Raw genomic sequence first — 15,446 nt, 5'->3', positions numbered from 1 at the left:
CATTTTTTTCTTCCACATTCCAAAAATTCCTGTGAAGCACCTGAAGGGTTAATAAAGTTCTTGAATGTGGTTTTGAGCACCTTGAGGGGTGCAGTTTTTAGAATGGTATCACTTTTGGGTATTTTCTGTCATAAAGACCTCTCAAAGTGACTTCAAATGTGATGTGGTCCCTAAAAAAATGGTTTTGTAAATTTTGTTGGAAAAATGAGAAATCGCTGGTCAACTTTTAACCCTTATAGCTCCCTAACAAAAAAAATTTTGGTTCCAAAATTTTGCTGATGTAAAGTAGACATGTGGGAAATGTTAATTATTAACTATTTTGTTTGACATATCTCTCTGATTTAAGGGCATAAAAATTCAAAGTTTGAAAATTGCAAAATTTTCAAAATTTTCGCCAAATTTCCATTTTTTTCACAAATAAACGCAAGTGATATCGAAGAAATTTTACCACAATCATGAAGTACAATATGTCACGAAAAAACATTCTCAGAATCAGGGGGATCCGTTGAAGCGTTCCAGAGTAATTACCTAATAAAATGACAGTGGTCAGAATTGTAAAAATTGGCCTGGTCATTAACGTGCAAACCACTCTCGGGGGTTAAGGGGTTAAACAGATATATTTGTGTCTGAACAATGAGTGAGACACTCAATTTTTTTTATTTTTTATGTAAAAAAGGCCAAAAGCAGGATAACACACAGATTTGAACCGTGGAACTGCAAAACCACAGTTCTAGTTATCTGGCCTACACCAGACTCTTTTAAACAGATATGTTGGTGTCAGAACAGTCAGGGAGCCACTATTACTGTTTTTTTTTACAGTAAAAATGCCAAAAGCAGGATAATACAGAGATTTGAACCGTGGAACTGCAAAACCAAAGTTCTAGTTATCTGGCCTACATCAGACTCTTTTAAACAGATATATTGGTGTCTGAACAGTCAGGGAGACACTATTACTGTTTTTTTTTTACGGTAAAAATGCTAAAAGCAGGATAATACAGAGATTTGAACCGTGGAACTGCAAAACCAAAGTTATAGTTATTTGGCCTACACCAGACTCTTTTAAACAGATATATTGACAACATGGAAAGGAGTCTGCTGCTCACTGAGCAGCAGCTCACTGGGGTAGATGTGGGGGAGGGTGGTAGTCGGGAGCTGCAGGACAGTGAGGTCGCTAGTTGGGTGACCGTTAGAAGGGGTGGTAGAGGGAAGAGTGCCAGGGAGGCTAGTCCTGATCTGGCACACCCCAATAAGTTTGCAAAGTTGGCAGATGAGGGGAGTGACAGTACAGGGGTAGCACTACTGCAGCAAGGCATGTCCCCTGAAAGCCGGAGGAGTGTCAGCTCCAGTAAAGAGGGAAATAGGAGAGTAGGGCAGGCCAGGCAGGTGCTGGTAGTGGGGGACTCAATTATTAGGGGAACAGATAGGGCAATCTGTCACAAAGACAGGGATCGTCGAACAGTGTGCTGGCTACCTGGCTCTCGAGTCCGGCACATCGCTGATCAGGTTGACAGATTACTGGGAGGGGCTGGTGCACATTGGCACAAATGACAAAGTTAGAGGTAGGTGGAAGGTCCTTAAAGATGATTTCAGGGAATTAGGCTGCAAGCTGAAAGCAAGGACCTCCAAGGTGGTATTCTCTGACATACTACCGGTACCATGTGCCACGCCAGAGAGCCAACGGGAGATTAGGGAGATAAATAAGTGGCTCAAGAACTGGTGTAGGAAGGAGGGATTTGGGTTCCTGGAGAACTGGGCCGACTTCTCAGTTGGCTACAGACGCTAGGGACCGGCTGCACCTTAATGGGGAGGGTGCAGCTGTGCTGGGGGAGAAAATGGCTAGAAGGTTGGAGGAGTGTTTAAACTAGGGATTGGGGGGGAGGGTATTCATTTTATAGGTGGGGAAGATAGTGCAGATAGTGACCTGGGCACAAATAAAGAAATTGGTGGTGGGGTTAGAACAGTCAATAAAGTAAGAAGGAATAGAGGTACAGAGAGATACATAAAATGCATGTACACTAATGCCAGAAGCCTCACCAACAAAATGGAGGAATTAGAATTAATTTTGTTGGAAAATAATTATGACATGGTAGGGATATCTGAGACGTGGCTGGACGAGAGCCATGACTGGGCAGTTAATTTACAGGGCTATAGTCTGTTCAGAAATGACCGTACAAACAAGCGAGGGGGGGGGGGTGTTTATATGTAAAATCATCCTTAAAACCTGTCTTGCGGGAGGATATATGTGAATCTAATGAAAATGTAGAGTCCCTGTGGGTGGAGATAAGGGGAGGGGGAAAAAATAATAAATTACTGATAGGGGTTTGTTATAAGTCTCCAAAAATAATGGAAGTAGCGGAGAATATCCTCGTAAAGCAAATAGATGAAGCAGCGACTCAAGGAGAAGTCATTATTATGGGAGACTTCAACTACCCTGAAATACATTGGGGGACAGAAACATGTAGTTCAAGCAAAGGAAATAGGTTTTTGACTACTATGAGAGACAATTACCTTTCACAAATGGTTCAGGATCCAACAAGAAGGGGGTCACTGCTAGACCTAATATTAACCAATAGGCCAGACCGCATATCAAATATACGAGTTGGGGGTCACTTGGGTAATAGTGATCACAAAATAATACGTTTTCATGTAACCTTTAATAAGATGTGTAGTAGAGGGGTTACAAGGACACTAAACTTCAGGAAGGCAAATTTCCAACGGTTAAGAGATGATCTTAGTGCAATAAACTGGGACGATATCCTGAGACATAAAGCTACACAAAGCAAATGGGAGACATTTATTAACATCCTGAATAGGACCTGTGCACAATATATACCCCTTGGGAATAAACATGCTAGAAATAGGAGGAAACCACTATGGCTAAATAGAGCTGTAAGGGGCGCAATAAGTGACAAAAAGAAAGCATTTAGAGAACTAAAGCAAGGAGGTAGTGATGAGGCATTAAATAAATATAGAAAATTAAATAAATTATGTAAAAAACAAATCAAGGCAGCAAAGATTGAGGCAGAGAGAGAATCATTGCCAGAGAAAGTAATAATAACCCCAAAATATTCTTTAACTACATAAATAGTAAAAAACTAAAAAATGATAGTGTTGGCCCCCTTAAAAATAGTCTGGGTGAAATGGTGGATAAGGATGAGGAAAAAGCCAATATGCTAAATGATTTTTTTTCAACCGTATTTACACAAGAAAATCGCCTGACAGAAAACATGATTAGTGATAACAAAAATTCTCCAGTAAATGTCACTTGCTTAACCCAGCAGGAAGTACGGCGGCGTCTAAAAATCACTAAAGTTGACAAATCCCTGGGCCCGGATGGGATACACCCGCGTGTACTGCAGGAATTAAGTAACGTCATAGATAGACCATTATTTTTAATCTTTAAAGATTCCATAATAACAGGGTCTGTACCACAGGACTGGCGTATAGCAAATGTGGTGCCAATATTCAAAAAGGGGACAAAAACTGAACTTGGAAATTATAGGCCGGTAAGCTTAACCTCTGCTGTGGGTAAAATCCTGGAGGGTTTCCTAAGAGATGCTATAATAGAGTATCTGAAGAAGAATAACCTCATGACCCAATATCAACATGGGTTTACGAGGGACCGTTCCTGTCAGACTAATCTGATCAGTTTTTATGAGGAGGCAAGTTCTTGACTGGACCAAGGAAATGCAGTGGATATTGTGTATATGGACTTTTCAAAAGCTTTTGATACGGTTCCACACAAAAGGTTGATACATAAAATGAGAACAATGGGGATAGGGGAAAATATATGTATGTGGGTTAAGAATTGGCTCAGTGATAGGAAACAAAGGGTGGTTATTAATGGAAAACACTCAGACTGGGTCTCAGTTAACAGTGGGGTACCACAGGGGTCAGTATTGGGCCCCCTTCTTTTTAACATATTTATTAATGACCTTGTAGGGAGCATACAGAGTAATATTTCAATATTTGCAGATGACACTAAACTCTGCAGGGTAATCAATACAGAGGAGGACAATTTTATATTACAGGAGGATCTATGTAAACTAGAAGCTTGGGCTGATAAATGGCAAATGAGCTTTAATGGGGATAAATGTAAGGTAATGCACTTGAGCAGAGGAAATAAAATGTATAATTATATGCTTAATTGTAAAACACTGGGCAAAACTGTAACTGAAAAAGACCTGGGAGTATTGGTGGACGACAAGCTCACGTTTAGTGGCCAGTGTCAGGCTGCTGCTGCAAAGGCAATAAAATAATGTGATGCATTAAAAGAGGCATAGATGCTCAAGAGGAGAACATAATTTTACCTCTATACAAGTCATTAGTGCCACCGCACTTAGAATACTGTGTACAGTTCTGGTCTCCGGTGTATAGGAAAGACATAGCTGAACTAGAGCGGGTGCAGAGAAGAGCGACCAAGGTTATTAGAGGACTGGGGGGTCTGCAATACCAAGACAGGTTATTACGCTTGGGGTTATTTACTGTGGAAAAAAGAAGGCTTAGGGGTGATCTTATTACTATGTACAAGTATATGAGCGGACAGTACAAAGACCTTTCTACTGATCTTTTTACTCTGAGGCCTGAGACGGGGACAAGTGGGCATCTTCTATGTCTGGAGGAAAGAAGGTTTAATCATAATCACAGACGGGAATTCTTTACTGTAAGAGCAGTGAGACTATGGAACTCTCTGCCGCATGATGTTGTAATGAGTGAATCACTGTTAAAATTTAAGAAGGGCATGGATGCCTTTCTTGAAAAGTATAATATTACAGGTTATAAATACTAGATTCCTTGATAGGGCGTTGATCCAGGGAACTAGTCTGATTGTCGTATGGAGTCGGGAAGGAATTTTTTTCCCCAATGTGGAGCTTAGTGTTTGCCACATGGTTTTTTTTTGCCTTCCTCTGGATCAACAAGTTAGGCTATGGGTTGAACTAGATGGACTTAGTCTTCCTTCAACCTTAAAAACTATGTTACTATATTACTATATTGGTGTCTGAACAGTCAGGGAGACACTATTACTGTTTTTTTTACGGTAAAAATGCCAAAAGCAGGATAATACAGAGATTTGACCCGTGGAACTGCAAAACCACAGTTCTAGTTATCTGGCCTACACCAGACTCTTTTAAACAAATATATTGGTGTCTGAACAGTCAGGGAGACACTATTACTGTTTTTTTTTACGGTAAAAATGCCAAAAGCAGGATAATACAGAGATTTGAACAGTGGAACTTCAAAACCAAAGTTCTAGATATCTGGCCTACACCAGGCTCTTTTAAACAGATATATTGGTGTCTGAACAGTCACAGACACATTAAAAAAAAATGTTGGGGGGGGGATACCAAAAGGTTAATAAGACGCGTATTTGTACAGTTTGACTGAGGAAAAACCAAAAATACAGGATTTAGATGAAAAAAAAAAGGAATTTTCCTGGCCCCTGAGACCAGGGGATAAGTCTAGCAATATGACCAGCAGGAGCACACAGGACTGTAATGCAGCGTTTGCTGGTATAACCACTGCTTCTCCTATACAGCCTGCCTGCCTGCCTGCCTTATATCTGGGATGGATATTAGTCCTGAGAAGGACTGTTAGTTTGATTTTGCAGGCTTTAGAGTCCCTACTCTTCCTATTTCGCACTATATATCTCTCCCTAACTCAGCAGCACTCTCCCTACACTGCCTGATCCGGAGCGACTGTGTCCAAGATGGCGGCGCCCGGTTTTAAATACTCGAGGTGACGCTGTGCGGCCAGCCAATCACTGTAATGCCCACAAACAATATGGCTTCGGCATTACAGTGACTGGCTGGCAATCCCTGCATGTTCATTGGCTCTGTAAAGAGCGCCAAACGTGCAGGGCGGAGACTCGAGCTCCCGCCCGAGTAACCCGGAAATGCTCGGTGCTTACCGAACATCCCGAGTAGCGAGATGCTCGGGCGACTACCGAGCAGTGTCGAGCATGCTCGCTCAACACTAATAACCACCCATTGGTGTTTGTGAGATTCGTGTAATTTCCAGGAGCTACTTATGATGTTTAGTTTCAATATATCTATTTTAGGCTTAGTATTTGACCGTGGTACTGTTCTTTGTTTGATCATATTCATTCTCACCATTTTGAAAGGATATTACACAGAGATGGTCAACCTGCCACTTCCGTGACTTAGTCCACTTGCTCTGGTCATTGACTAGTCATCCGACCAGATTGCCCAATGAGGATCATCTTGTTTTTGTAATTACCTCAACACTCTGCCTCAACTACCTTCTCTGAAACTCGATTCTGCCTTCATTTAGTTTGCTCCCTACCAGGACTTCACAGATGTGTTATCAAAGCAGAAGTCCTAAACACTACCTCCTCATTTGACTATATGGATTTTTGCAGCAACTAATTTGAGTAGAAGTGAAGATTTTGTAACGAAAGTTATATTATTAACCTTACTTTCAAATTATGGGTTAAAACAAGTGTTCTATGAAATTCAGTCTTGTCGAAATTTTGGAAATTGTTCTTGTGCTCATTTAGATATTGGTGAAAATTTTACTTTTCAAAGGGGGTGTACTCATTTATGCTGAGCACTGGTCAAGGTGGTGTGGTATTTATCCATTGTTTGTGGTACTATGGTATTACTGGTATATTAGTCTTGTCATAGTGGGTTTTGTTCATTAACAGAATGATGGTTATACTCTGATGCTATGTTTTGGTAATATATTCTCATGGTCATGGTGAAATGGTACTGGTTGTGGTATTACTAGTTGTGATAAAGTGGATTTTGTTCAGTAAGGGTTCTTTCACATTGCATTTAGTCGTTCAGTGGCAGAGTTGGGGTTTACGTCTGAACTCCTTGCAAAACAGGATTCGGACATACTGTATGTGCCGATGGAGCCATAGACTGTAATCATGCTGGCAAAGCAAACGTGCACTCTGTTGTGCATCATTTTCGGGAGTGTATGCCTACTGGAGGTGGACACCCAGGCACAGTCTACAAAGTTGGAGTGTCAGCCTTTAGTAGGCATACACGCCTAAAAATGATCCACTACAGAGACAGTCTATGTCCCCGTCGGAGCATATGTCCGAATCCCGTTTTGCGGGGAAGAGGGGGAAGGTTCGGACGTTAACCCACCGAGCTGGTTCATGAACACAATGTGAAAGCACCCTAACAATCTGGTGATATTTATTTGGTATGTCTTTATTAGTGGGATCTATGCACCTCAGCACAAGCTAGTTGTGTTGAGGGGCCCAGATCCAAATTTTGCCCTGGGGCCCATAGGCCTCTAGTTATGGCACTACAAACATGAAGTCTTCTGAACAATGAGAACATATTTAAATTCACATGAGTGCAGCTCCTCAAATTATTTGCTTTTTTTTACAGTTTTTTAAAAGCTTAACACAAAAGGCAAAACAACATAATTACCAATAACTGGAGCAGATTCTTTCGACCCAAAACCATTATCCAGGAGTGTATTAACAATCCAGTTTAAAGCGTTTGCAGATCTTAGTGCCTGTTTAAAGAAAAGGAAATGTAAGGAGTCAGGACCAATTAATTTCATATATAAAAGCAATGTAAAATTGCTTGAATCAATACACATACTAGAACCAGCCCAGGAATCAGCCTTGGACTTATCTGCATGGGACAAGACATTAGGGGGCAAATGGAGCAATTCAGTTTTTTACTAATATAGAGAATGCACCTATGCCCAATGTCTTAAAGACTGCAGTTAGCGGTGACAGATTTGAAGCCAAATAGCTGATTTCTCCCATTTATTGCATTGCACAGGGTGAAATTCACATTGCCATACGCAGCATAATTTAACATCATGCCAATTTCAAACCTGCAGCTCTAGTCAATTTAAGTTGTGCTCATTTTTTGCACCGTAAGCATGAGATTTCTTAAAATGTTATGCACTATGCTGGCACTGTAAAATGCAGATTTTTTTACATTCAAATACGCTGTTGAAAATCTGCTGCATTTTCATTATATGGCAGCATAGTTTTAAGTATTATTCATATTGAATTCTTTATGTGAATTTAACTGGCTGAAAATTTTACAGTAAAAAAAACCTTCCGTGAGAACATACCCTTAGGCTATGTGCCCACGATGCAGAAATGAAGCAGAAAATTTCTGCAGCATTTCTGCATCTCCCTGGCAGAAAAAACGCATGCAGATTGTGCATGCGTTTTTCCTCCCAGGGACATGCGGATTTGAAGCGTTATTCACATGCGTTTCCGCATGCGGATTGACAAGCGCTTTCCAGGCGATTTTAGCATCACTTGGAAAGTGCTTGACAACTAGGTCACACTATATAAATCCATGCAAACAGCATGGATTTATATAGTGTGACCGTAAAAGAATGTTTAAAAATAAAAAAATAAACCTATACTTACCTTCCGATGGCCCGGCGTGTGTTGCTGCGCTCGTTCCTGGCTGCCAGCTGATCGCGGGACACTGCACTGAAGGGCCTGCGGTCACATGACTGTGATGTCACCGCAGGTCCTTCAGTCCTGCCCACAAGCACAGGGAAGGAGACCGGGGGCCGTCGGAAGGTGAATATAATCTTTATTTTTTAATTGATTCTTTTTTTTACAGGTACAATGGTACCCAAGTCTGGATGAGAGTCTCCTCTCCTCCAGACTTGGGTTCCATCCGCACATTGGAACGCATATAATCCGTGAGTACAAATGTACTGACACGGATTATGTGCGTCTCAATGCAAGTCAATGGCGGCGCTTCCGCAAAAATTAATGGACATGCTGCGGATTTTTGAGCGCGGCATAAACGCCGCGGAAAAATCCGCAGCATGGGCATTGATAGTGCAGCTTGTCATTAGGGACCATGGGGGGCGGATTACCAAGCGTTTCCCAAGCGTTTATGCTGCGGAAATTCCGCAGCATAAATGCTTGTAAAACGCTACGTGGGCACACAGCCTTAAGCAGTTTTCACAAATACCAGCAATACAACTAGTAAGATTGGATATGCCCTATTATCAGCTTCTTTATTTTGTTAATGTTGATAACAGCTTTGTGAAGGAGAGATCTGTGCAGCCTGAAAAGAGTTTTCAGGAAAATTGGTATTGATGGTAAATCAATACACTGTGTTCCAAATTATTATGCAAATAATATTTTCTCAGATTTTCCCAAATTACCTATATGAATTGCAGTCATTGTAATTTTCCAGTCAAATAACTATTAGAGTACAATTGAAAGGTTTTTGTACAAACTGCCTATGATAACAGTATATTTAAAAAAAAATAAAAAACTCAAACTGCACCCAAAATGCATGTTCCAAATTATTATGCACAGCAGAGTTTTCAACAGTTTCATTTTAATAAATAACAAAAAAATGGTCATTTTTGAAATTATAAGCATTAGCAGGTTATTACAAACTGAAATCAAACAGTTTTCAACTCAAAACTTTATTCTAGGTGATGTTACATTTGCACATAGGACCGCTTGTTCGAAAGGAGCTTCTGAACTCTCTCGTCCATTGAATTTGTCAGGTTTTGGATGGCTTCTGCTTTAATTGTTTTGCATGAGGACAGAATATCCTCCCAGAGCTGTTACTTAGATGTGAACTGCCTCCCGCCATCATAGATACTCCTTTTGATGATGCTCCAGAGGTTCTCAATGGGGTTGAGGTCAGGGGAGCATGGGTGCCACACCTTAAGTTTGTCCCCTTTTATGCCCATAGCAGCCAGAGATGCAGATGTGTTATGTGCAGCATGAGACGGGGCATTATCACGCATGAAATGATCTCGATGGTCCAGATGGATGGAGTGGAGGATGGCTGGTTGATGGACACCGCATGCAAACACGGCTACAGCGCTAACAAGGAGGAGGTGGAGTAATGTTTTGGGCTGGAATCATGGGGAGAGAGATTGTCGGCCCTTTTAGGATCCCTGAAGGGGTAAAGATGAACGTCATAATGTATGTTGAGTTTCTCAAACAGCACTTCCTTCCATGGTTCAAGAAGAAGAACCGTGCATTCCGCAGCAAGATCATTTTCATGCATGATAATGCCCCGTCTCATGCTGCACATAACACATCTGCATCTCTGGCTGCTATGGGCATAAAAGGGGACAAACTTATGGTGTGGCACCCATGCTCCCCTGACCTCAACCCCATTGAGAACCTCTGGAGCATCATCAAAAGAAGTGTCTATGATGGCGGGAGGCAGTTCACATCTAAGCAACAGCTCTGGGAGGGTATTCTGTCCTCATGCAAAACAATTGAAGCAGAAACCATCCAAAACCTGACAAATTCAATGGACGAGAGAGTTCAGAAGCTCCTTTCGAACAAGGGGTCCTATGTGCAAATGTAACATCACCTAAATAAAGTTTTGAGTTGAAAACTGTTTGATTTCAGTTTGTAATAACCTGCTAATGCTTATAATTTCAAAAATGACCATTTTTTTGCTATTTATTAAAATGAAAAGGTTGAAAACTCTGCTGTGCATAATAATTTGGAACATGCATTTTGAGTGCAGTTTGAGTTTTTTATTTTTTTTTAAATATACTGCTATCATAGACAGTTTGTACAAAAACCTTTCAATTGTACTCTAATAGTTATTTGACTGAAAAATTACAATGACTGCAATTCATATAGGTAATTTGGGAAAATCTGAGAAAATATTATTTGCATAATAATTTGGAACACAGTGTAGTTCCCAACCGTCCTGGTTTCAGCGAGACTATCCCAATTTGATGGGGCAGTCCTGTTGTGCCGGCTGGTCAGGGCTTTGTCCTGACTTCCGCTCACTCTCTTCTTCTGCATTTCTCTGTATATTCTTACATAAATTAAATAAACAGTTCCTTCCTTTTCTTGTGATTAACCTCTTCCCGACCGCCCACTGTATATAAACGTCGGCGCTTGCTGGGCTCTGTGCATCACAGACATTTATGAACGGTCGGCGGTCTTGCAGCACTCAGGACCCCCAGGATCCTGCAAGAGCTGTGATTCCTGTGCAGAGCGACAGCTCTGACAGGTAACATCATCGGGACCTGATTGGATCAGGTCCCAATGATGTTAACTCTTTGCTATCTTTTAGATGCCGCGGCATTTAAAAGACAGTGAGAGGGAAAGGGGGTCGTCCACTCTCCTTTCCGACGGCCCCCGTGATAAGATCTGGCATTGTCATGGCAGCCGGAGGTCACATGATTACCCTCAGGTCTGTTATTTACGGTGGCCTGCTAGGCTCAGCCAGCAGCTGAGTCTAACAGGAGATCTGACAGTGTAAAACTGTCAGGTCTCGTGCAATGCAATACATGTCTATTGCATTGCACGAGACCAGTGATCAGAAAAATAAAAAAATTTACTTAGTCCCATACAGGCACTAAGTAAAAAAGTAAAAAAAAAAGTCTTAAAGAAAAATGTTTTCAAACTATTAAAAAAAGAATAAAAAATAAAAATAATATTAAACCAATAAAACCATATATTTATGCAAAAACAAAAATAGTACACATATTTGCTATCGCCGCGTCCAGAACAATCCGATTTAGGCTAAGTGCCCACGATGCCGAAATGCTGCAGATTTTTTCCGCATCTCCCTGGCAGGAAAAACGCATGCGGATTTTACATGCATTTTTCCTGCCAGGTCGAAGCGTTTGTCAAGCATTGTAATATGCATTTCTGCATGCGGGTTATCAAGCGCTTTTCCAAGCGATTTTAGCATCACTTGGAAAAGTGCTTGGCAATCGGCATGGATTTATATAGTGGGACCAAGTAATAGTTAAAAAAAGAATAAAAATGGTAAAAAATAAACATTATACTTATCTTCTGATGGCCCCCGGTCTTTTCTCCGGTGCGTCCGGTCACTTGTACAGCTCACGGTGGTCTAAAAGGACCTGCGGTGACGTCATTTAGTCATGTGACAGGTCACGCAACCGCCGACGTTGGCGGTCACGTGACCTGTCACATGACTAAATGACATCACCTTTTAGACCACCGCAAGCTGTACAAGAGACCGGACGCATCGTAAAGGAGACCGAGGGACATCGGAAGGTAAGTATATGTTTAATTTTTATTTTAAATTCTTTTTTTACAGGTTCTATGGTACCCAGCTCTGGAGGAGAGTCTCCTCTTCTCCAGACCCATGTACCATCCGCACATTGAATCGTTTAATATCCGCATGTGCACATGTAGCCATGCAGATATTAAGCGATTCAATGCAAGTCAATGGCGGCAAGTACGCTGCGTGTCCACAAAATTAATGGACATGCTGCGTATTTTTCTGCAATGATAATCCGCAGAGGAAATTTCCGCAGCATGTGCACAGCGCATGCGGATTATCATTGGGGACCATGGGGCACGTATTACCAAGCGCTTTTTAAGCATTTTCGCTGCGGAATTCCGAGGCAAAAACGCTTGAAAAATGCATAGTGGGCACGCAGCCTTATAAAACTAATTAACCCCTTCTGTGCACACAGTAAAAATAAATAAAAAATGGAGCAAAAAACTATGCTTTTTCATCATACCGCCAACAAAAAGTGGAATAAAATGTGATCAAAAAGCCAAATGGAAATAAAAATGGTACCGCTAAAATGTCATCTTGTCCCGCAAAAAAAAGCCGCCTGCGCAGCTCCATCAGTGGAAAAATAAAAAAGTTATAGCTCTCAGAACGATGCACAACTCAGCGATGCACAAACAATTCTTTTTTATATAAAATAGATTTTATTGTGTAAAAGCACCAAAACATAAAAACACTATATAACTACGATAAGTGTAGTATCGCTGCAATCGTACTGACCCGAAGAATAAAGCTGTCTTATAGAGATGAGCGTTGTTCTACTCGAACTGTTCGCCAATCTCAAATTCGAGCTGTTTTGGGCGGTGTTCGAACCGTTCGGCGAACACGAACAATTTGAGAAAAATTCGGCTGTTCGAGGTTATGTTCGATAACTGTTCGAGCACCAAAATCATAACTGGATTTTTTCTCAGTAATGATGAAAATTAATGTTAATACGCAGTTTGAGTGTACAGCGGGGTGGGGGGAGGGGCAGGGGATGGATCTCTGCAGGAACAATGAAGATCTCCATTTTTTTTTCTCTTTCCCGCATTTGCAGTGGGGAGGTGCAATCTGTCAGCCTATCAGCAGCGCACACACGGAGCGAAGTGCTTTTTTTCACACAAGCAAGGGCATGTGTCATTGGCAGTGTATGTCACATGTCCTTGCCCTATAAGACCAAGCCATTTTCCCCGTCGCCACCATTTTCTCACTGCTGCAGCTGCGTGTTAGACGGCACCGCTGTTGCTGTGTGCGCTATACCTTGTTAATTTCAAGCCAATTTTCGCACAAATATACAGATAGCTTGGGAGTAGGGAATAGTTGTGATTGCAGTCCTTTTAAGGACTAGGTTACAGCATTTCCTACGACTTTTATCAGGGAGGTCTGTGCTCTTAAATAGATAGATTGTGGGAGTAAAGACTAATTGTAATTGGAGTCCTTTTCAGGACTAGGTTACATCAGTTCCTATCAGTTTTTGCCAGGCAGGTCTGTGCCAGTGCTGTGCAAGTTTTTTTCACAGCATTTGGCTGAATCTAGCAAAGCTAATCCTTTTTGGCCTATTGCAGAGTGTGTTAGTCAGTGGAGTAGCCTATCTGTGTTGCAAGATATACCACCTGTGTATAGAATACCAATTTTTTTACTGCACCTAGTGAAGTAAAATCTTTTGGGCATAGCATCATTCTATTAGTCCATCTATACTGACCTCCATCAGGTTGCAAACTGAATATAATTTTTTTCTGCATCTAGCTCTGAAAAAATATTTGGCCTTCTAGCAGTGTGTCGGACTTTCTCTATTATTATTTATTATTATTATTTATTATTATAGCGCCATTTATTCCATGGCGCTTTACATGTGATAGGGATATACATAACAAAAGCATTTACATAATCTTAACAAAACGAGTCAGCGACTGGTACAGGAGGAGCGAGGACCCTGCCCGCGAGGGCTCACAGTCATTAGTCCATCTATACTGACCTCCATCAGGTTGCAAATTAAAAATAATTTTTATCTGCATCTACAGTATGCATGATAATGCCCCGTCTCATGCTGCACATAACACATCTGCATCTCTGGCTGCTATGGGCATAAAAGGGGACAAACTTATGGTGTGGCACCCATGCTCCCCTGACCTCAACCCCATTGAGAACCTCTGGAGCATCATCAAAAGAAGTGTCTATGATGGCGGAAGGCAGTTCACATCTAAGCAACAGCTCTGGGAGGGTATTCTGTCCTCATGCAAAACAATTGAAGCAGAAACCATCCAAAACCTGACAAATTCAATGGACGAGAGAGTTCAGAAGCTCCTTTCGAACAAGGGGTCCCATGTGCAAATGTAACATCACCTAAATAAAGTTTTGAGTTGAAAACTGTTTGATTTCAGTTTGTAATAACCTGCTAATGCTTATAATTTCAAAAATGACCATTTTTTTGTTATTTATTAAAATGAAAAGGTTGAAAACTCTGCTGTGCATAATAATTTGGAACATGCATTTTGAGTGCAGTTTGAGTTTTTTATTTTTTTTTAAATATACTGCTATCATAGACAGTTTGTACAAAAACCTTTCAATTGTACTCTAATAGTTATTTGACTGAAAAATTACAATGACTGCAATTCATATAGGTAATTTGGGAAAATCTGAGAAAATATTATTTGCATAATAATTTGGAACACAGTGTAGTTCCCAACCGTCCTGGTTTCAGCGAGACTATCCCAATTTGATGGTGCAGTCCTGTTGTCCCGGCTGGTCAGGGCTTTGTCCTGACTTCCGCTCACTCTCTTCTTCTGCATTTCTCTGTATATTCTTACATAAATTAAATAAACAGTTCCTTCCTTTTCTTGTGATTAACCTCTTCCCGTCCGCCCACTGTATATAAACGTCGGCGCTTGCTGGGCTCTGTGCATCACAGACATTTATGAACGGTCGGCGGTCTTGCAGCACTCAGGACCCCCAGGATCCTGCAAGAGCTGTGATTCCTGTGCAGAGCGACAGCTCTGACAGGTAACATCATCGGGACCTGATTGGATCAGGTCCCAATGATGTTAACTCTTTGCTATCTTTTAGATGCCGCGGCATTTAAAAGACAGTGAGAGGGAAAGGGGGTCGTCCACTCTCCTTTCCGACGGCCCCCGTGATAAGATCTGGCATTGTCATGGCAGCCGGAGGTCACATGATTACCCTCAGGTCTGTTATTTACGGTGGCCTGCTAGGCTCAGCCAGCTGCTGAGTCTAACAGGAGATCTGACAGTGTAAAACTGTCAGGTCTCGTGCAATGCAATACATGTCTATTGCATTGCACGAGACCAGTGATCAGAAAAATAAAAAAATTTACTTAGTCCCATACAGGCACTAAGTAAAAAAGTAAAAAAAAAAGTCTTAAAGAAAAATGTTTTCAAACTATTAAAAAAAGAATAAAAAATAAAAATAATATTAAACCAATAAAACCATATATTT

At 41.2% G+C, this 15,446-nt stretch overlaps 1 protein-coding gene across 1 annotated transcript in view; it reads right to left on the bottom strand.

Annotated features, from left to right (window-relative positions):
• The window catches only part of TRPM2 (transient receptor potential cation channel subfamily M member 2), a 1,046,990-nt gene that overhangs the window by 352,721 nt on the left and 678,823 nt on the right, over positions 1-15,446 (bottom strand). Inside the window, exon 28 of the mRNA XM_073646321.1 lies at positions 7,407-7,494. Within this exon, the coding sequence (XP_073502422.1) occupies positions 7,407-7,494 (88 nt within the window). The remainder of the gene's footprint in view (positions 1-7,406; positions 7,495-15,446) is intronic.

The sequence above is a fragment of the Phyllobates terribilis genome, unplaced genomic scaffold (genome assembly GCF_046119375.1).
Source record: "Phyllobates terribilis strain yellow unplaced genomic scaffold, ASM4611937v1 Scaffold_9__5_contigs__length_417890890, whole genome shotgun sequence".
NCBI classification, from domain to species: Eukaryota; Metazoa; Chordata; class Amphibia; order Anura; family Dendrobatidae; genus Phyllobates; species Phyllobates terribilis.
Note: the sequence above shows the minus strand (reverse complement) of the source record. Positions and strands in the feature narration are given on the sequence as shown.